The sequence below is a fragment of the Gopherus evgoodei genome, chromosome 16, assembly GCF_007399415.2.
Source record: "Gopherus evgoodei ecotype Sinaloan lineage chromosome 16, rGopEvg1_v1.p, whole genome shotgun sequence".
NCBI classification, from domain to species: domain Eukaryota; kingdom Metazoa; phylum Chordata; order Testudines; family Testudinidae; genus Gopherus; species Gopherus evgoodei.
In genome coordinates, this window is record NC_044337.1 from 5,180,718 (window position 1) to 5,201,597 (window position 20,880).

General features: G+C 52.9%; 1 protein-coding gene and 1 long non-coding RNA gene across 2 annotated transcripts in view; one reads left to right on the plus strand and one right to left on the minus strand.

Moving 5' to 3' along the window:
• ANAPC2 (anaphase promoting complex subunit 2) overlaps positions 1-1,602 on the plus strand; it is a 34,546-nt gene extending 32,944 nt beyond the window's left edge. The window contains exons 12-13 of the mRNA XM_030535837.1: positions 42-277; positions 1,040-1,602. Coding sequence (XP_030391697.1) covers positions 42-277; positions 1,040-1,252 — 449 coding nt within the window. The 3' untranslated portion in view covers positions 1,253-1,602. The remainder of the gene's footprint in view (positions 1-41; positions 278-1,039) is intronic.
• A 2,170-nt stretch (positions 1,603-3,772) lies between these two features.
• LOC115636119 lies at positions 3,773-15,075 on the minus strand. Its single transcript, XR_003996815.1, has 3 exons — positions 14,805-15,075; positions 8,983-8,986; positions 3,773-3,783 (listed from the first exon to the last, which is right to left on the minus strand). It is a non-coding gene; the product is annotated as an uncharacterized LOC115636119 (long non-coding RNA).
• Positions 15,076-20,880: the final 5,805 nt, after the last annotated feature.

Below are 20,880 nucleotides of genomic sequence, written 5' to 3' on the forward strand. Positions count from 1 at the left end.
GGAGTGACTCTACTCCTTGTGGTGCCTGTGGTCTCCCTCAGGTACGTGGACGCTGGCGGAGCTGAGTGAAGTGCTGAAGGTTCCCGTGACATCGCTGAGGCGTAAGATGACCCTGTGGCTGCAGCAAGGCATCCTTCGTGAGGATCCCCAGGGCACATTCACAGTGATTGAGGAGGAGCAGAAGGATCAGGTGGAGAAGGTGGTTCTGATAGACAGTGATGAAGAAGGCGACTCTGCCATGGCATCACAGGCTGACCAGAAAGAGGAGGAGTTGCAGGTACTTTCCTGAGCACCTTGGGTGTTTTCAGAGTGGGAAGACTCTTGCCATTCCTTGTGTGGTGGTTTCTTGCTCTGTTCCAGTCACCCCCAATTAGCAGAATGACCAGTCTAGGGTGAATGGTGCTAATGCTCCCACCTCAAGGCTGGGCTGCGAGGCCCAGGCTAGGATCCAGCCATACACCGTATCTCCAGTCTCTGGAGGGACTCTGCCCCAGAACCAGCTGTGTTCAGAGGGTCCCAAGAATTCCTGAAAGCAGTGACAAGCCAGCTTCTCTGGCCTGGAAAGGCCACTGTCTAGCCAGAGGGCGCCTTGGGCCATGCCCTGGGCTCCACCATTCTTTCTGGGTTCCTAAGAAGGGGTGTGAAGTCCAGCAGCCACAAAGCATCCTGTTGGGGTCAGGCATTAGGGATTCTGTGGGCACTGGGAGAGGATAGAGAGAGCTGCCATGGAACATGTTGGGACTCAGCTTGGCCACTGGGAGTTGTTAGCGCACTGCCAGCCAGAGCTTGTTCTCCAGCATTGTGTCCTAAAACACCTAGCGCTACTGTTGGCCTTTGACCATGCAAAGGGTGGGTCTGCATGGCTCCGATGCAGCAGAGTGCAACACATGCACGGTCAGCCCTGCAGATCCCTTTCATGCTGTGTCAGGGTGTACATATGCTCCCAAAGTCTCTGTTCCCTGATTTGTAGTGAAGCATGTGGGATGCCAGGGTTGGGGGTGTGGTTGGGATTTACCCCTGCCTTTGTATCCCCGTGCAGCTTTTTTGGACATATATTCAGGCGATGCTGACCAACCTGGAGAGCTTGTCCTTGGAGCGGATTCACAGCATGCTGAAGATGTTTGTGATGACGGGTCCGGTGGTGACAGAGATTGACATCCAGGAGCTGCAAGGCTTCCTCCAGAAGAAAGTCCGGGACCAGCAACTCATCTACTCCGGTGGTGTCTATCGCCTGCCTAAGAACTGCAGCTAGAATGTGAGCCTCCCCACCAATCCCTGAGCACTGCTCCCTTGCAGCCATTCTGCCTGCATTCAGCACCTCCGTTATACTTGCTTCAGGTGACATCCAGGTGCCCCTGTTAAGCACAGGCTCTGCCTCTCCACTGGGTGGTTGTGGTTTCTGGGATGCTCTTTCTCCCCACTGGCTGCCCTTTGTATGGAGGTAGCTCAGTAGTACTTTGGACTGAAGCACAGTGCACCTGGAGAGGTCCTTTGAGCTGGGCCAAGCAGAGAGGCTGGTGCCAGCAAGCCCTTTTTGTCCTGTATTTTAGTGTCTAGGGTTCATTTCCCTGGTTAATAAAAACGCTAGCCGTGTTTCTCTTAGAATGCATTGACTCCTTTCTTCCCTTCTTGCCCCCCAGCAGAGCTCTCTGGAATCCCCTCTCCCTGGGCTGGAGAAGCTGGTAAGGCCTGAATTCCAGTGTATGCAGGCCAAGATGCTCTCTACTCTCACCTGGCCTCCACACAGCCTGTGCTGCTCACAGCCCATGCAGGGGGAGATGGGCCCTTGGCTGTAAGAGCCATCTGGGTCCTGTAATGCGGCTGGAGCAGCCTCCTGCCGCTGGCTGTGGTGACTGTGGCCCCACTTAAGGCATGTGTCTTGGCATATGCAGAGGAAAAGCTCCGTGCAGGCTCATCACTGTGCAGGACTCTCCCAGGGAGCGTGGGGCTGACCATTCAAACCTCGGGGGGGAGCCATTTCAGTCTGCAGCGGCCATTGGCCTATGGCGCTGGGTAGCAAGGGAGCAGGCATTAATTGGCCAAATGCGACCCTACGGTACAGGTATTGGGAGTCACTTGGTGTAGGCTGATCATGGGGAGAATCAAATCCAGAACTGTTCAAACAAACAGCTTCTTGGAATCCTGCTGTTCTTCTAATGTGTGTCCATTGTGTATGAAACCCATTCCAGTGGCGCATGAGAAAACGAGATCAGAATCTAAAAACAGCAGTCTCAATTGGGCTGCATTGTGAGCATTCCCGTGGGCCCACCCCCCGCGAAGACACAGAGGGCAAGGCAGCCACAGTCATCCTTCTGTTTTCTCTTACCACCTGTGGCAGCAAGATGGCATAAGCAGTGTCCTCCCGCTACCCTGTGGCAGAATTTTCTTGCATTTTCCTCTAATTCCTTAGTTAGGTTTAAATCCCAGAAAAATTCCCTGTTAAATTATTTTTTCAAAAATTAAAATTAATTTATTAAATTTCTCCTAGGTTCTTTGCAACATGATCTTAACCTAAAATGGTAACTTCTGTGTCCTTTGGGGCTTCGCACACTGTCCTCCTTGACCCAGACTTATTCCACTCAGACACAGCCATAGCTGCTGTCTTCTGTCTTGGTGAGAGTCATTTGGTAGAGTACAGCTCGGGTTGCAGTTCATTTCTAACAGGACAAGATAATCCAGGAATACTCACCTGAAGTTGTACTTTGGCTGCTTGAGAGAGGAACTGTAGACCCCAAAGAATAGGCAATGACTGATAAGATGGAACTGGTCACTAGAGACACTGGCTGGACCAGCCAAAAATTCTCAGTGCCATTGGACAGGGGTCCAAGATCATAGACCACCTTGGTACCTGCTGCCACTCTGGCACTGAAGGCCAATGTCACCTCCTCACCAAGGCCATGGAGATCTGATCACTGGGCAGAAATGATTTCTGATACTGATTTCCCTCTTCCCACAAGGAGAAGCTTCAGCCCTTCCTCTCTTCCCAGGAACTAAGCTTGCTCATGGGGCAGGGTCAAGTGATTCCAGCTCAACTTCCAGCTCAGTACTGAAGAAATACAGGACACCCTCAGTGCCTACACCTGACATTGGCAGTTGCCCTCCTTGACATCAGCACTGGCTGATCGAATGTTGCTATGTCTCTGGCATTGTCTTAGGCATCAGTGGTGTCACACTCAGCATCGGTACACGTCGAAGATCAGCACCACCGCTCTTCTCTATCACCCCACTCTTAATTTCTGGTAGAGAACTTTCTTCTCTCCGTTCACACAGAGCAGGGAGGCCTCTCCAAACTAGGGACACTCACTTCAGAGCCCCAGCTTATCCACTGCAGTGGCTCAGCCTTATCATAACCAGCCTTGTCCCTACACCAGCCCATCTTGGCCCTGTTGAACATACTGGGGACTTCCATCCATGAGCTGAATTCCTTCTGATCAGTCACAAAAATGCAGCCCATTGCACTCTCCTCCTGCATCCTTTGCCAGACCCCCAACGGCAAACATGGAAGAGCAAAGACAATCTGCAAACAAAGAGGCATGTCTTGAGCCTCCATCATCTCCCAAAAATCCATCGTCTTCTAACGAGGCAGTCTCCTCAGCTCCTAATGATTATAGAGCCTTCTAAGAGCTGCTGTCTTGTACAGCGAGATCCTCAAAATAGAAACTCAGTAACAAGACCAACCTCACAATCTTTGACATATTATGTTCTTCCTCAGCTGCTAGAATAGCATTGTCAATGAACCATCTAAAACTCTGTGGGAGACACCAGCAACGTTAGTCCCAACTGCTAAAAAGGCAAAAAAGTATCAAGTAGCACAAAAGGATTTTGAGCAATTTTGCACACACCACCGGATTTATTAGTGGTCTCTGCAGTTCCCAAGGAGGCTGCACAAAGAGCACCCCTAAAGATAAGTACCCACAGAAATCAGATCTCTTTGGGTGGAAAGCTGATTTGTCAGGGCCACTTCCGCTATGAATAGCAAACTACCAAGCTCAGTGTAGTAGCAAGAGGGCCTGGAGCACTGGTCCTGGTGCATGATCTGAGGCCTGAACCAGAGGCTGTGAACCAAGTCAGGCCATGTACTAAAGAAGATAAGCATCTAGTACGTCAACTTGGCAAAGTTCTTGCTAGTGTACTAGGCAGTAGATGTTTACATAAATATATTCTAGCTAGTACAGATACATCCCAATCTAGTACAAGATACAATGGTTTGACAAAATGATGAATAGGAATATTTTGTCTGAGATATCAGGAATAAGGAGACGTAACAAACATGTCATGAAACCTGTAAGGTGGTGCGTAAATTGCTTATCACAGTTGTTTGACTCAGTCTGTGTGTGAGGTACCTCATCTTTACCCTTTGTGTGTCCTACAGGACAGCAGAGACACTCTCTGCTGACTGAGCCACTCCTTGCTACTGGGCACTCGTGTTAGTGAACCTGTAACCATGGAGTCCGGGGCACTAGGACTGTGCCTTGAGAGCAATAAACTTGGCTGAGTGCCTTTATCACCGAACTGTGCCTGTGGTTTTTCTTCTCCCCAGTTGCTTTCTCCACCTTCTGAAATTTAAAAAAAAAAATGGGCTCCAATACATTCCAAGAACTCATTGGATAATCTGTACCCTCTTGTGTTTTTTCCAACAGCTGCCTGGGTAACTTGTGTCCCCCATCACCACCAAGTCCTATGCTTTGGATGATTTTGTTAGTTTAAAAAAAAGCTTCATCCACCTCTTCTTCCTCGTTGGTAATCTAGAGTAGACCCCTATGCTGACATCACCCTGTTTTTTTACCCCTTTTATCGTTTCCGAGAGGCTTTCAACAAGTCTATTTCCGTCTCAGTACAAGTGTGTACGTGTTTGATATACAAGACAACACCTTCCTTTTTTCCCTGCCTGTCCTTCCTGAGCAAGCTGTACCCTTCTGTACCAATATTCCAGTAGCGTATTATCCCACTAAGTCTCTGATGCCAACTATGTCAGTTGTGTTTTATTCACTAGTATTTCTGTAGCCAGTCTTCCACTCTCAGAGGGCCTGCAGTCCTCCTGCCTTGCACGGGAGCTTGGCCTGAGCAAGGCGTGGAGGTTTGGGCCATATTGCAGCAATAGGAGATGCTATTGTGCTTTCCTTTACTATGTTCCCACCATGGTTTCTCCAACCCAGCCCAGGACCCAAGCACCATCTCTCTATGGGCTGTTCCCTCAGTTACTTACCTGAAGCTCAGGCCAAACAAGGTCAAGGTGTAGCTTATTGTTTTTCTGTGAATATCTGTAATCACCATCTGCTACAAGTCCAAAGTGGGGTTTATCTCCTGCTACCTACACCGGTCAGCTCTAGCCATTAGCTGCTTCATGCAGCAGGTAAGATGCTGGTATCATTCTTGTGTATACACCACCCTTGTGTGTTACTGGGTCACGCTGTCCCTAGTAATAGCAAACTGCATCGTGTGCAGCTCAGACAGGAGCAGGGGGTCCACCCTGGGACACTGGCTGTCAGCTGCAGTAAGAAGAAAAGGTGTATTTCAGCATGAATCGAAATGGAGGTTTCTGGACTGGGCCCTGCAATGTCTAAAGTATCCCCTTTGCTAGGGGGAGGAGGTGCCACCTCCCCCAACTGCCTCCTCTGTGCCCCTGGGGCAGCTCTCACATGGGCCAGGAGTGTCCTAAGCATGTGTTGTCCCTTCCCTGCTGCAGCCGCTCAGCAGTTCCCCCACTGGCTGCCTGCTGCATTGTGGGGGAGGAGAGCTCTCCACTGCTGGGCAGTGCGAGCCCTAGGGCCAGCAAGGCAGTGGCTCCACTGGTTCTGGCCAGACCTGGCGCTGGGCATAAGCAGACTGTGCTTGGGGTCCCCTGTTTGCTATTTATTAGGTGGGGTGGCAGGGTGGGCCCAACGTACTCCTGCTCCAGGCCCCCAGTGGGCTAGCACTGCCTCTGGTTCTGGTGGAGCCTGGGGCAGCTCCTAGGGATGGGATGGCCTAGGTTACAGCACTGTCTCAGGTAGTGTTTTCGCCCGTGTCTGGCTAGGAAGTTGCAGCCTTTGGCTATAGACCTTGCTGCTGATGCAGGCTTGTGTCCCCTCAGCATGAGACTGCTACGAGGCGCTGTGTGGGGTAACAGCTTACAGCTGTGCAAACCCGAGCTGGAGCAGAACGCCGTGGCTACATCTCGCTAGGACTGTGACGCCAGTGCCCTGGGATCTCCAGGGGCTGCCCAGGGGTCTCCAGGTGAAGTTCAAGGCGTCGGTTATGACCTATAAAGCCCCAGTCTGTCTGCCACTGGCCTTTCTGAGGAATTCTCTCCCCCTGAGCCAGATAACCACAGCTGCAGTCCCCTCTTTTGTGAGAGGCTCCAGTTGACGGGGCAGCTGTGAGGGCTCCTGTGCTGTGGAATTTGCTCCCTGCCTCGGTCAGTTGCAGAGGTGATGTTTGTGGGGGGGACAAGTGCCCCCCCATATTGGACTGCTGGGGGCAGGGAGGGAGAGGGCCTCTGTCGTCTATCCCTGCGCTTCCCCCACCCTCAGTACCTTTGGCTAAATTGGCTGCTCTCCCTGGCAGCTGGACGGGGAGCAGGACAGAGCCATATCTGCCTGAGAGAGCCTGGTGGGGAGGCAGTGGGGGCCCGCTCCCTGGCTGGGCTCTGCTGCGGGGGGGAGGGGACTCCAGCTCACTCGGGCCCTGTCCCTGCAGTAGGGCCTGGGTGGGGGGCAGCCTGCTGCTGGGGACGGAGAGAGCAAGCCAGAAGCATACTGGGGCTGGGGGAGAAGAGGGGACTCTGGCTCACTCACCTAGAAAAAAAATTAGTGGGTGTTTAGCATCCACCAGCTGCAGCTGTTGGACCGTGCCACCAATCAACTGTTTGGTGGTGCCCCTGATCAACTAATTTGGGCACTGCCAGGGAGAGCAGCAGGTGGGGGCCTCGGAGAGGGGATGAAATGGGGGTGGGAAGAGGCAAAGCGAGGGTGGAGCCTTCGGGGAGGGGGCAGAGGGTGAGAAGAGGCAGGAAAGAGCCTCGGGGGAGGGGCGGGGTGGAGCACCCCCGGGGAAAAGGTAACTGAGGCCTATGGGATCACTTGCTCCGCTGGGGAAGCCCAGGCATTCTCAGCGCTTGCATTGTCTCACTTGTCTCCTGGTTGATCTGGTTTCTCAATGACTCTTCATGCTGCCCAGACAGGGAGGTGATGCACACGCCTGTGTCTCTTAGCCTGACATGAGAGCAAACTTAACCCCCTCCCCCCAGGTAGCCATGCCATGTGTAGGGAAAACGGAAGCAAACCAAACATTCCCCCTTTGTCACAAGTCATGTGTCCATTGCTCCATTATCTTGCCTGGGAGGATTGATGTCAGACTGACAGGACAGTAATTACCTGGGTCATCCTGGCTTCCAGCCTTTGGGAGCTTCCTCAGTCTTCAAAGAGTTAATGAAAATCAACATTAACTCCAACAAACTCCTCAGCTGGCTCTATATAGAGGACACTTGAATACCAGTTACAAGTAAAGTATCAGAGGGTAGCCGTGTTAGTCTGGATCTGTAAAAGCAGCAAAGAATCCTGTGGCACCTTATAGACTAACAGACGTTTTGGAGCATGAGCTTTCGTGGGTGAATACCCACTTCCTCAGATGCATGTAATGGAAATATCCAGGGGCAGGTATATATATGTGTGCTAGCAAGCAAGCTAGAGATAACGAGGTCAGTTCAATCAGGGAGGATGAGGCCCTGTTCTAGCAGTTGAGGTGTGAAAACCAAGAGAGGAGAAACTGGTTCTGTAATTGGCAAGCCATTCACAGTCTTGTTCAATCCTGAGCTGATGGTGTCAAATTTGCAGATGAACTGAAGCTCAGCAGTTTCTCTTTGAAGTCTGGTCCTGAAGTTTTTTTGCTGCAGGATGGCCACCTTAAGGTCTGCTATAGTGTGGCCAGGGAGGTTGAAGTGCTCTCCTACAGGTTTTTGTATATTGCCATTCCTAATGTCTGATTTGTGTCCATTTATCCTTTTCCGTAGAGACTGTCCAGTTTGGCCGATGTACATAGCAGAGGGGCATTGCTGGCATATGATGGCGTATATTACATTGGTGGACGTGCAGGTGAATGAACCAGTGATGGTGTGGCTGATCTGGTTAGGTCCTGTGATGGTGTCGCTGGTGTAGATATGTGGGCAGAGTTGGCATCGAGGTTTGTTGCATGGATTGGTTCCTGAGCTAGAGTTATTATGGTGTGGTGTGCAGTTACTGGTGAGAATATGTTTCAGGTTGGCAGGTTGTCTGTGGGCAAGGATTGGCCTGCCACCCAAGGCCTGTGAAAGTGTGGGATCATTGTCCAGGATGGGTTGTAGATCCTTGATGATGCGTTGGAGGGGTTTTAGCTGGGGGCTGTATGTGATAGCCAGTGGAGTCCTGTTGGTTTCTCTCTTGGGTTTGTCTTGCAGTAGGAGGCTTCTGGGTACACGTCTGGCTCTGTTGATCTGTTTCCTTATTTCCTCATGCGGGTACTGTAGTTTTGAGAATGCTTGGTGGAGATTTTGTAGGTGTTGGTCTCTGTCTGAGGGGTTAGAGCAGATACGGTTGCCTTGGGTGGCAGGCCAATCCTTGCCCACAGACAACCTGCCAACCTGAAACATATTCTCACCAGTAACTGCACACCACACCATAATAACTCTAGCTCAGGAACCAATCCATGCAACAAACCTCGATGCCAACTCTGCCCACATATCTACACCAGCGACACCATCACAGGACCTAACCAGATCAGCCACACCATCACTGGTTCATTCACCTGCACGTCCACCAATGTAATATACGCCATCATATGCCAGCAATGCCCCTCTGCTATGTACATCGGCCAAACTGGACAGTCTCTACGGAAAAGGATAAATGGACACAAATCAGACATTAGGAATGGCAATATACAAAAACCTGTAGGAGAGCACTTCAACCTCCCTGGCCACACTATAGCAGACCTTAAGGTGGCCATCCTGCAGCAAAAAAACTTCAGGACCAGACTTCAAAGAGAAACTGCTGAGCTTCAGTTCATCTGCAAATTTGACACCATCAGCTCAGGATTGAACAAAGACTGTGAATGGCTTGCCAATTACAGAACCAGTTTCTCCTCTCTTGGTTTTCACACCTCAACTGCTAGAACAGGGCCTCATCCTCCCTGATTGAACTGACCTCGTTATCTCTAGCTTGCTTGCTAGCACACATATATATACCTGCCCCTGGATATTTCCATTACATGCATCTGAGGAAGTGGGTATTCACCCACGAAAGCTCATGCTCCAAAACGTCTGTTATTCTATAAGGTGCCACAGGATTCTTTGCTGCAGTTACAAGTAAGCAGCCTTCATTTATTGTGACACGCTGCAGTGTCAGGGTGTGGCAGGGAGGGGGGTTATTGTGACACGCTGCAGTGTCAGGGTGTGGCAGGGAGGGGGGTTATTGTGACACACTGCAGTGTCAGGGTGTGGCAGGGAGGGGGTTATTGTGACACGCTGCAGTGTTGGGGCTGGGTGGGGGACGGGTTATGCTGAGATGTTACTTTGTCAGCGTATGTGTTTGTATCGTTGTGAGATATTGCAGCGCCAGTTACTGTGAGATGCTCTATTGGGTGTGTGTGTCGTGTTGTGGATGTTGCATTGTGGATATGTAGGGGGTAATTGTGAAATGCAGCAGTGTCGGTGACCATGTTGTTTAGTGCGAGATGCTGCAACGTCACTGTTTTTACTGGTTATTACAGTGCTGCATTTCGTAACTGTGTGTGTACAGGGTAGGGGGGTTTGTGTTATTGGGGGTGCTTCAGTGTAGACAGAAATCTGCGTTTTTTTTTGAGCTGCTGCAGTCTCACACTGTGTGTTGATTATTGTGAGAGAAGCAGAGTAGTGGCTCAGGTTAAAGTGAGGCGCCAGGCTGAGAACAGGGTGTGTATGTGCGGGGAACGTTGTTGTGAGGTGTGGGGGCTGGGTACGGTGTAGGGTTAGAAGGGATGGTGGTGTGAGATGGGGGGTGGTGTGAGGTGTAGGCTGGATACAGTGCAAGGCAGTGGCTTGCAAGCTGTCCAGACAACTTTCAGGAGGCTGATTTGTCTCGCGTCCCCAAAGTTTCACCTCACTTAAAATCAACTTGCTGACAGAATCAGACATAAAGATACAAAAGTGTCACAGCCACCCTGTTACTGAAACATTGCTGAGTTTCTCAGCTTTACCATAGAATTATAAGATAAATCCATTGGCATATAAATATTGTACGTACATGTCAGTGTACCCAGAGCAGCATAAACAAGTCAGAGTCTGTATGAAATTGTAGTTTGTACTGACTTCTCTAGTGCTGTTTATGTACCTGTTGTAAAACTAGGCACATATCTAGCTGTCAGTGTACCCCTGGAAGACCCCCAGGGGTTCGCATACCCTTAGATGAGCACCACTGGGGTGGGAGTGATTATGAGATGTCGGGCTGAGCACTGGTGGGGGTGCAGAGGTCTGTGAGGACCAGGCTGAGTATAGTGGGGAGGAGAGAAAAGGGTTTTTTTTGAGGTGCCAGGCTGGGTACGGAGTGGGGGCAGGGAGGGTTGTGGTGAAGTGAAGGTTGGATACGGTGTAGTGGGTGGGAGTGGGGATTACCATGCAATGCAGGGCTGTCTGCTGTCTTCTTGTGAGGTGCAGAGCTGGGTAAGGTGTTGGGGGTTGGGAGGGGTTGTCATGCAAGGCTGGGCTGGGTATAGCGGGGGTTATGGGGGAGGGGTCCTCGTGCCAGGCTGGGCTGGGTACATTGGGGGTCATGGGGGAGGGGTTATTGGGGAGGCAGGGCTGGGTACGGGGGGAGTCGGGGGAGCGGTTCTCGTGCCATTCTCGGCTGGGTACAGTGGGAGTCGGGGAGGAGGGGTTACTGTGCCATGCTGGGCTGGGTACAGTGGGGGTTACAGGGGAGGGGTTACTGTGCGATGCTGGATACAGCAGAGGTCACCCTAGGCTGCAGAGACTGTGGGGTGAGTGGTATTGTGAGGTTCCACGAGTAGGGCTCTACCAAATTCATGATCCATTTTGGTCAATTTTACAGTCATGGATTTTTAAAATCATAAATTTCATGGCTTCAGCTATTTAAATCTGAAATTTCACAGTGCAGTGGTAGGGTCCTGACACAAAAAGGAGTAGGGGGGGTTGCAAAATTATTGTAGGGGTGGTCGTGGAACTGCTACCCTTACTTTTGTGCTGCTGCTGGCTGCGGCGCTGCCTTCAGAGCTGGGCAGCTGGAAAGCGGCAGTTGCTGGCCAGAAGCCCAGCTCCGAAGGCAGAGCCACTGCCAGCAGCAGCACAGAAGTCAGGATGGCACAGTATGGTATTGCCATCCTGACTTCTGCGCTGCTGCCTACTGAGCTGGGCCCTCAGTCAGCAGCTGCCACTCTCCGGCCACCCAGCTCTGAAGGCAGTGCAGAAGTAAGGGTGGCAAAACCATGGCCCCCCGAAAATAACCTTTTGGGTCAGGACCCCCAATTTGAGAAATGCTGGTCTGCCCCGTTAAATCTGTGTAGTTTAGGGTAAAAAAAACACAAAAGACCAGATTTCACAGTCCGTGACGTGTTTTTCATGGCTGTGAATTTGGTAGGGCCCTATCTATGAGAAGTGCCACCTAGAGTGGGTTGCTCGTGAGAAGTTCAGCTAAGCAGGCTGTGGAGCCTGCATCTGTGTCCTTACCTGGGCACTACTTATGTCTGTACAGTGTCAGAGAAGTGTGAATGCCCAGATATGCCAATCCAGGCAGCCCCTACAGCGATTGTTGCCACACTGGCCATTCTCAACATGTGCGCCCTCGCCATCCTGCTCCTGTCAGCAGCCTTCATCCTTCGCCCGGCTAGGGGGCAAAGGTGAGTGACCGCTACAGTAGTCCTGCATCATCAACACTAGGATGGAGCCGGTAACGCCATGTGCCCTACTGCCACCCACTGGACGGTGCTGGATGCTGAGCCCACGGCGTGCCAGCACCTTGAAGACCCTCGATTGGCAAAGTCCACTGGGTTCCTATTAACCATTCCTGGCTGAAAGGAAAGGGGCCGATGACCCAGAGTCTTCCCCAGGCAAAGTTCTTCCATCACAGCAGCCTGACTCTGTGTATTTCTGGGAATTCGCATCACCTCCCCATGCAGCCCCTCTTTGCTAATGACTATATTTTGTTTTTAAGGCTACCTGGCAAGGAATCTAACAACTCCCCTGCTGTCCCGTAAGTCACACAGAGACAGTGTTAATGGCAGTAAGTATGGCTGGAGCAGGGGAAGGAGAATCCTGTGTCTTCCCAGGAACTGTGATTTCAGGCCCTGGCTGCAGAGTCCAAGCTGGCACAGGCTGATGGAAAGGGAAGGTTGTCTCTACAGAGAGTATTGCTAGAGCAGTGGGCAAGGGGCTGATTTCATACAGTCAGACTGCAGGTAGTAGAGATCTTCAGCTTGCAGTCTCAGGTCAGCACCACGCGTATGTGGTGTTCAGTGTACAATAAATACCTCCAGAGAGGAAAGACACCGTCATATCTTGCCCCTCTCCTGGGGGCCTGGCGGGGATGATTCCCTGCAGCACACTTTCTAGTGTATTGTTTCAAGCCCCAAACAATGGAGCTTGTGCCAAGAGGTTATCCCTGTCCTCTCTCTCAGGAAGTTCTTCCCCAGTTCACATTTTCTTGCTTAGTTCTAGTCCATTCCTCCTAATCAACACCTCTTGTGCCCCCAACTAAGTCCCCATCACCCCCTCTGGGGTTCACACCTATCAGGTGTTTCTCACTTCCCCTCTAGGCTGTCTACACTACAGCTTATGTCGGCGTAACTTATGTCACTCAAGGGGGGGAATAAACCACCCTCCTGAGCGTCATAAGTTACCCCGACGTATGTGCCAGCGTGGACAGCACTATGTCGAACGGGAGAGCTTCTGCTGCTGACAGAGCTACTGCCACTCAGGGGGCCTGGACTAGTTAAGCCGACACCGTCATTCCCCTTAGTCATTGCTTAGCAGCAGAAGTTACTTGTAGTCTTTCCCCGGAACTGAGTCCCTGCAGCACAGTGCCCTGTGGTGTTTCAGCTGAGTGTACTCCTCCCTAGTGTTCGGTCAGTTCAGTTATTGCAGGTCACACAGGATGGACTGCTGCTCGATTTGGGGCAGGGCTGTGGTTTTGAGGCTAGGCTGGGATACATTTCATCGTTGCTTATGGGGTTCTCCATCCATCCTGTAGGGTTGCTGAGCCAAATCCCCCTTCTCCCCAATCCTGGGGAGAAGGAATAGGCTTGGGACTGATACTTGTCTCCCCATCTGTTGTAATCTGCAGCACCCTGGCTGGCTTTTTGGTGTACGGGGGTTCTGAGCTGGTGAAAAGACGGGTTTGGACCGGTGTTGCTGACACTGAATGCTGCAGCTCCTTTTCTCCACCAAGGACCCCTCCCTCTCTGAGCCTCCTGCTCCAGTGAATTGAGGAACTTTGACTAATTCTCCCCCGGGGACCCCAGCAGAAATGCCGGTTTGTCTCTAGAAGCAGGTGCAGTTGGGGTAGTTTTGGGGGCCTTTTGAATTTTCTGTGTGGCTTTTGTTTGGTTTCTCCTCAGACATTTTGAATAGTGTAGCAGTCCGCTGTTGGGCGGGGGGGGGGGTCACCCCCCCCGGGGCGGCTGGGAGCCCGGCCGCCCTACTACCTGGGGTGACAACAACAGTTCTGGACTCAGACCCTCAGGCAGGGGCTGAGCAAGCAGTTCAGTCGATAGAGCCCAGGCCCTGGATGAGGTGGGGCAACAAACACTGGTGCAGGGCTCAGACCCTCAGGCAGAGGCTGAGCAAAGCGTTCAGTTTATACAAGGTAAGAGGCCCAAGCTTCTGGACCTGAGCGTTGGGGCAAGGGGGAGACTGCCACCCGCGAATGGGGTGGCAGGGGGGACGCAGGCCGCCCACTCCTCTGTGTCCCAGCCCGGGGCCCTAACAGCGGCAGGCAACCTGCTGCAGCCAGACTAGGGTCGGCTGCCCCCGGGCTACTTCCAGACTCCCCCCTCGGGGCTTACCTGGATCCTGGGGTCGTCCTCCGCAGGGTCCAGGTGCATGGGTTCATCCCGGCTGGGGCTGGACGGTAGGTCTGGCAGCTCCTCTGGGTAGCAAGCACGGGGAAGCTCCGGCAGCTCCTCTGGATAACGAGCTCGGGGGGGCTCGGGCAGCTCCTCTCGGTAGCGAGCACGGGGAAGTTTGAGCCACTCTGGGCGGCTACCCTGGGTTGCAGGAGTCTCCCAGTCCCGAGCTCCCGGAGGGACACCCACTTGCTCCGGCCGCTGGTACCTCACTGAGCTTGGAGGGCCCGCTTTTATACTTCCGGGTCGGCACTTGACCCTTTGCGTGGCGGACTCAGAGCTCTGTAGTTCCGCCCAGTCCGGCCTCTGGCTGGGTTCTTCGTCCTCCGGGGCGGCTGGGAGCCAGGCCGCCCTATTACAAATAGTAGGAAGCTTTTAAATTTGGGCTCTGTCTGCACTTTGTCCTTGCCAGGCCTACTTTTCCCTGCTGATTGATACTGTCGGGAACTCGAACCCAGACGGCAAGGTTCGTTGTCTGACCACGAGAGAGACAGGCAACACCCACAAGGTCCGATCAAAAGCTCTTTATTGAAGAGTGCACGCATCAACAGAGAGCAGCTCGTCTCCAGAGAGAACCAGCTTCCTCTTTACATCTTAGTATGAGCCTATATAGACAGTTCCTTCGCATCATAGATTATTCACTTGAGCAACCCACCCCCTTCCTCTAACAACTAGAAACTAAACACCTTTAGTATACGTGTTTTACAGCATTAGGTGATTGACAATATCTTAACAAGCACCTGTCACGTAGTGTGGGGGAGTCCGCTCCTGCACCCCTTTTCCTGGGACCCACAGTGACTCTCAGCCAGCCAGTAAAACAGAAGGTTTGTTGGACAACAGGAATGCAGGTTACAGCAGAGCTTGCAGGCAGTCAGGACCCCTCAATCGAGTCCTTCTTGGGTTCAGGGCACTTGGATCCCAGCATAGGCTTCCCTGAATTCCCTCACCCAGCCCCAAACCGAAACTGAACTCCCCCTCCTCCAGCCGGCCGATTCCTTTGTCCAGCTTCCCGGGCCAAGGTGCTAACCCCCTCCCCCCTACCTGGCTCAGGTTACAGGCTTAAAGATCCTGTCCCTCATCTAAAGACATCCCCAGCTCTCCCATCCCCCACACAGACAGTCCCTACTCCATCACAGCACCAGAAGTTAGGAATGTAGGGGAGTTAAAAACAGACAAAGAACAGCACCAGGGAGTGAAAGCAGGGAGGCTGGGAAGCTGGGGTTTCTTATCAGTTCTTCAAAGGAACTGTTCCTAACACAGCACAGCTGGTACTATGCCAGGAATGCAGCCCCTCGCTTATCTCACTTTTTCCCAGCTCTTTGTGAGACATGCTGCTTCTCAGTATTTTTCCACTCAAGGATTTCCCAGAAACCTCTGTTAGCCTGACTTTGGTCAGGTTGGCATACCTGGATTTGTCTGCTATATCTTTATTCAGGCCTAACAATACCTTGCTAAAAGCTCTGTCTGCAGTGCACTTGGCAGAGATTCGGTGCAGTGGGGAGATGGTTTAACACTGCTGCTTTCAGTTTGCTTTTGTAGCTGCTATTCACGTTCTAACTGAAAGATGACGTGCCAGGCATAGAAACCTGACTGATGTATGGGGCTGGGAGCACACACAGGGCTGGGAGTACACACAAGCCTGATTGATGCATGGAGTGAGCTGGGTGCATATAAAACTTTCTCCATCAGGTGCTACACTTTCTGTGAGCTTTTATCCTGTAGCAGATGATCGCTTGTGTACAGCTTCTGGAAGAAAAAAGTAGTTGGATTTTTACTGTCATAGGTCCATCCTCTCCACGCCCAAATCACAGCCTCAAATAAGCATTACAAAACATAGGCAATTAATACACAACACTATTATCATGGAAGAGTTAAGTGTTACTGCACATGCAACATGCCTGAACCAAACCCACAAAGGCAATTAAAAGTTGAGCCATGTAACAGTACATACCCTCTGCTTCTGCCAGTGCAGACACACACCTGGCCATTACCACAACTACTGTGCACCAGAGCTCATACACCACGGCTTTCACTCTGTCCCCCGGGGATCCCAGCCTTCCATCACCCTTCTCCACACCAGCCATGACCAAGCTGCCTCCTCCCAACACCACCAACTACAACAAACACCCACAACTACCAGTGCTGAGGAAAAATTAGCTGGATAGGGGACGTGTTCAAAAGGGTGAAAGTGGGGCGGAGTTAAGGTTGCAGTGCATGGTCTGTGGTGTACTGCAGTTGTAGTAATGGTAAGTTCTTCTTCGAGTGCTTGCTCATATCCATTCCAGTAGGTGTGCGTGCGCTGCGTGCACGTTAGTCGGAGACTTTTACCCTAGCAACACCCTGTGGGCCGGCAGGGCGCCCCCTGGAGTGGCGCCACCATGGCGCCGGTTATATACCCCTGCCGGCCCGCCGCTCCTCAGTTCCTTCTTACTGCCCGTGTCGGTCGTTGGAACTGTGGAGCGCAGCTTGCTGTTCTCCACATCCCTAAAAGCAGCAAAGAATCCTGTGGCACCTTATAGACTAACAGACGTTTTGGAGCATGAGCTTTCGTGGGTGAATACCCACTTCTTCAGATGCATGTGAAGTGGGTATTCACCCACGAAAGCTCATGCTCCAAAACGTCTGTTAGTCTATAAGGTGCCACAGGATTCTTTGCTGCTTTTACAGATCCAGACTAACACGGCTACCCCTCTGATACTTGTCCACATCCCTAGCGATTCACTCGTCTTCTCTTATATTGTATATAGTTCCATCAACTGTAGTTAGTTATTGTTATTTAGTAGTTTTGTTGTTGTATTGTAGATAGTTTAACGGGATTGGGGGTTAGCCCCTTTCCCGATCCCGGTACCGGGCCCATGCCCGGCTCTCCGGGCTTCAAACCGTTCACGGTCTGTCGTCGGCCGATGCCCACTGGTGACCCGCATGACGCCTGCCTTAAGTGCTTGGGCGAGGCTCATTTGACAGATAAGTGCCGGATCTGTAAGGCTTTTAAGCCCCGAACTAAAAAAGAGCGGGACGTTCGCCTCAAGCAGTTATTGATGGAGGCGGCGCTGACTCCCCACTCCTCGGCACCGGCACCGAGATCAACTGCTTCATCGGCACCGGAGCATACCTCTTCAGCGAAGACTCTGAGTCACCGACCTTCTCCAGCACCAGCTTCTACCCGGCACCGCTCACTTTCACCTTTGAGCAAGAAGTGCAAGCCTCCTGCGGCTGCTATGCCCGCACCGCAGTCAGAGCGCTTAGCCACGCCAGACCGCCCGGCACTGCCGTCTGCCGCGGCATCGACTTCCACCGCATCGTTGATTCCAGCCTCGGAAGAGCCGTCGAGTCCGGTGCCTTCCAGCTCCCTGGCGCGGGCCGTGGTTGAGCTTGTCGTGCCCTCCACTCCGGAGATGTTCTCCGCGGCACGGAACCTGATTGCCTTAACGGAGCCTGAGCTGCCTCGACCCCCGGCACCGCTGGTGCGGGTCCCTCAATCCACAGGCAAGCTGGCACTTATAAGACCTTCTTCGCCCAGTACCATGGGACTTCGTCGCTCTCGGTCCCGGTCCAGGTCTCGCAGACGCTCACAGTCCTGCCATCGATCTCGGTCCTGTGGCTGCTCGCAGTCCTGGTACCGTTCCCCGTCGCGATACCGGTCGTACTCGTGGTACCACTCGAGGTCCCGGTCGCCGTCCAGGTACTACCAGCACCGTTCCAGATCTCATCATCACTCGCAGCACCGGGCTTCCCGCAGCCGATCTCGGCACAACAGCTCCTGGCACTGGTCGACCTCCCAGCACCGCGCTGGTCGCAGGTCCCGGTCGCAATCTTGGCATCATCAAGGCTCTCGGCACCGCTCCCCGACACCGCGTAGGGACGGTTCCAGTGGACGCAGGGACCATCACTTCATGGTCTCCGCCCCGCCATGGCCATCTCGTCAGCCATCAATCTCCTCCCATGCCGGGTCGGCATCCTATGGGGACTCGGACAATCAGCAGGACCCTCATCAGTGGTCCTTTTGGACACCTTGGGCCTACCATCAGAGCCAAGGTGCCCCACATCCACCGCTGCGCTCAGGCCCCTCTGAACATAGGGCGCCAGAGGCCATGGTGAGCAGACCTCCTCCAGCGGGTACAGAACATCTCCCAGCGCAGGTCTTGGACGTGCAAGAACCACCCCAGGACGTTCCACAGGACCAGGAGTCACTTCAAGACCCATTGGTCCCCGGGGTCTCTTCCTCTTCTTCACCAGATGAAGCAGTAGCGGGGACAGCCACATCTGGACCGCCCCCAATCGACCTTCGGTCGCACCAGGACCTCCTCCGCTGAGTCGCTCTTAACATAAACCTACCCGTGGAGAATGTTCCTGAGGTGGAAGACCCAGTGGTCACCATACTGTCGGCGGAGGCTCCAACAAGGGTGGCCCTCCCCTTTATTCATACCATACAAGCTCGGGCAGATACAATCTGGCAAACCACGGCATCCGTTCCACCTACAGCCAAGGGGGTCGAACGCAAATATATGGTTCCATCCAAGGGGTACAAGTACCTATACGTACACCCTCCTCCTTGTTCGTTAGTAGTCCAATCCGTTAACGAACAAGAGCGCCACGGCCAACAAGCCCCTGCGCCTAAATCGAGGGAGGCCAGACGCATGGACTTGTTGGGAAGGAAGATCTACTCCGCAGGAGGCCTCCAGCTCAGGGTAGCGAATCAGCAAGCCCTCTTGAGTAGATACAATTATAACACCTGGGAGGCAATAGGGAAATTTGTAGAGCTAGTCCTGCAGGATTCCTGCCAGGAGCTCTTGGCTCTCCTGGAGGAAGGGAAAAAAGTTGCACGGACCTCCCTCCAGGCCTCGTTAGATGCCACTGATTCGGCAGCTCGAACTGTCGCCTCCGGGATTGCTATGAGGCGCATATCATGGCTGCAAGCGTCGGGTTTGCCACCCGAGCTGCAGTATACCATACAGGACCTACCATTTGACGGTCAGGGCCTTTTTTCCCAAAAGACGGATCCTCGCCTCCAGAGTTTGAAGGACAACCGCGTGATCATGCGTTCGCTGGGAATGCATATGCCGCAGACTCAGAGGCGATCTTTCCGCCCACAACTCCAGCGCCCCTATCCCCCACCTCGGCCAGGACAGGACTTCTCCAGAAGGAGAGGCTGTACTTCCCGGAGACGCCAGTCTGGCCCACAAGGGGGTAATAACTCCGGCCCCACCAAACCACCGGCGGGACCGAAGCCAAACTTTTGAGGGTGCGCCCGAGAGCACTGTACCAATTCCCTCCCAGGATCCTTTTAGTTCGCCAACCGCCTTGCCGCATTCTTCCCTGCATGGTCCCAGATAACATCGGACCGCTGGGTTCTCAGCACGGTGGAGTGTGGCTACCGTCTTCAGTTTATTTTGTCCCTTCCTTCCCACCCTCCCTCCCCGTCCCTCTTCAGGGACCCCTCTCACGAGCAACTCCTTCTGCAGGAAGTTTCGAGGCTCCTTGCGTTAGGAGCTATAGAGGAGGTTCCAGAGCACCTAAGGGGAAGAGGGTTCTATTCCAGATACTTCCTAATTCCCAAGGCGAAAGGGGGCCTCTGGCCCATCCTGGACCTGCAAGCTCTGAACAAGTTCATCACGAAGTTCAAGTTCCGCATGGTATCCTTGGGAAACATTATACCCTCCCTGGATCCCGGAGATTGGTACTCTGCTCTCAACATGAGGGACGCATATTTTCATATCGCGATTTACCCCCCACGCAGAAGGTTCCTTCTCTTCGTGATAAATCATCAACACTACCAATTTGCGGTCCTTCCCTTCGGCCTCTCCTCGGCCCCTCGAGTATTCACAAAGTGTATGGCAGTAGTCGCCGCCTACTTCCATCGCCGTCGAATCCATGTTTTCCCATATCTCGACAACTGGCTTATTCGAGGGACCTCCGAGGCTCAGGTTACCGCACACGTAAACGTCATCAAGGACCTATTCTCCCATCTAGGTCTGATCCTCAACCTAGACAAATCCATTCTGCTTCCTATGCAGAGAATAGAATTCATCAGGGCCATGCTGGACTCGAATCTTGCAACGGCCAGTCTACCTCCACAGAGGTTCCAGGCTATAGTCTCCCTCATCCAGAGGCTACAAGCCTTCCCAACAACCTCTGTCCGTACCACCCTCGCTCTACTCGGCCACATGGCTGCGTGCACTTTTGTGACGAAGCACGCAAGACTACGCATGCGCCCTCTCCAGACTTGGCTTGCCTCAGTTTATCGTCTGCGCAGGGATGCCCTGGACATGATAGTCGCAATCCCAACAAAAATGCTGAACTCCCTCAACTGGTGGCTGACACCCTCCCTGGTGTGTGCCGGTCGCCCGTTCCACCCACCATAGCCTTCGGTGTCGCTAACAATGGACGCTTCATCCCTGGGCTGGGGTGCACACTTAGGGCACCTTCACACCCAGGGCCTTTGGTCCTTGCAAGAGCTGAGTCTGCATATCAATGTCCGCAAACTGAGAGCGGTCCGATTGGTGTGCCAGACCTTCCAACACCATCTACAGGGCCGTTGTGTTGCGATTTTCACGGACAACACAACGGCCATGTATTACATAAACAAACAAGGAGGCACACGGTCTTCCCTCCTTTGCCAAGAGGCAATGCGATTGGGGAACTTCTGTATAGCCCACTCGATAGACCTCAAAGCCTCCTTCCTTCCGGGAGTCCAGAACTCTCTCGCGGATCACCTGAGCAGGTCCTTCCTGTCCCACGAATGGTCCATCCGTCCGGACATCCTTCTTTCTGTATTCCGGAAGTGGGGCTTTCCCCAGATAGACCTATTTGCCTCCA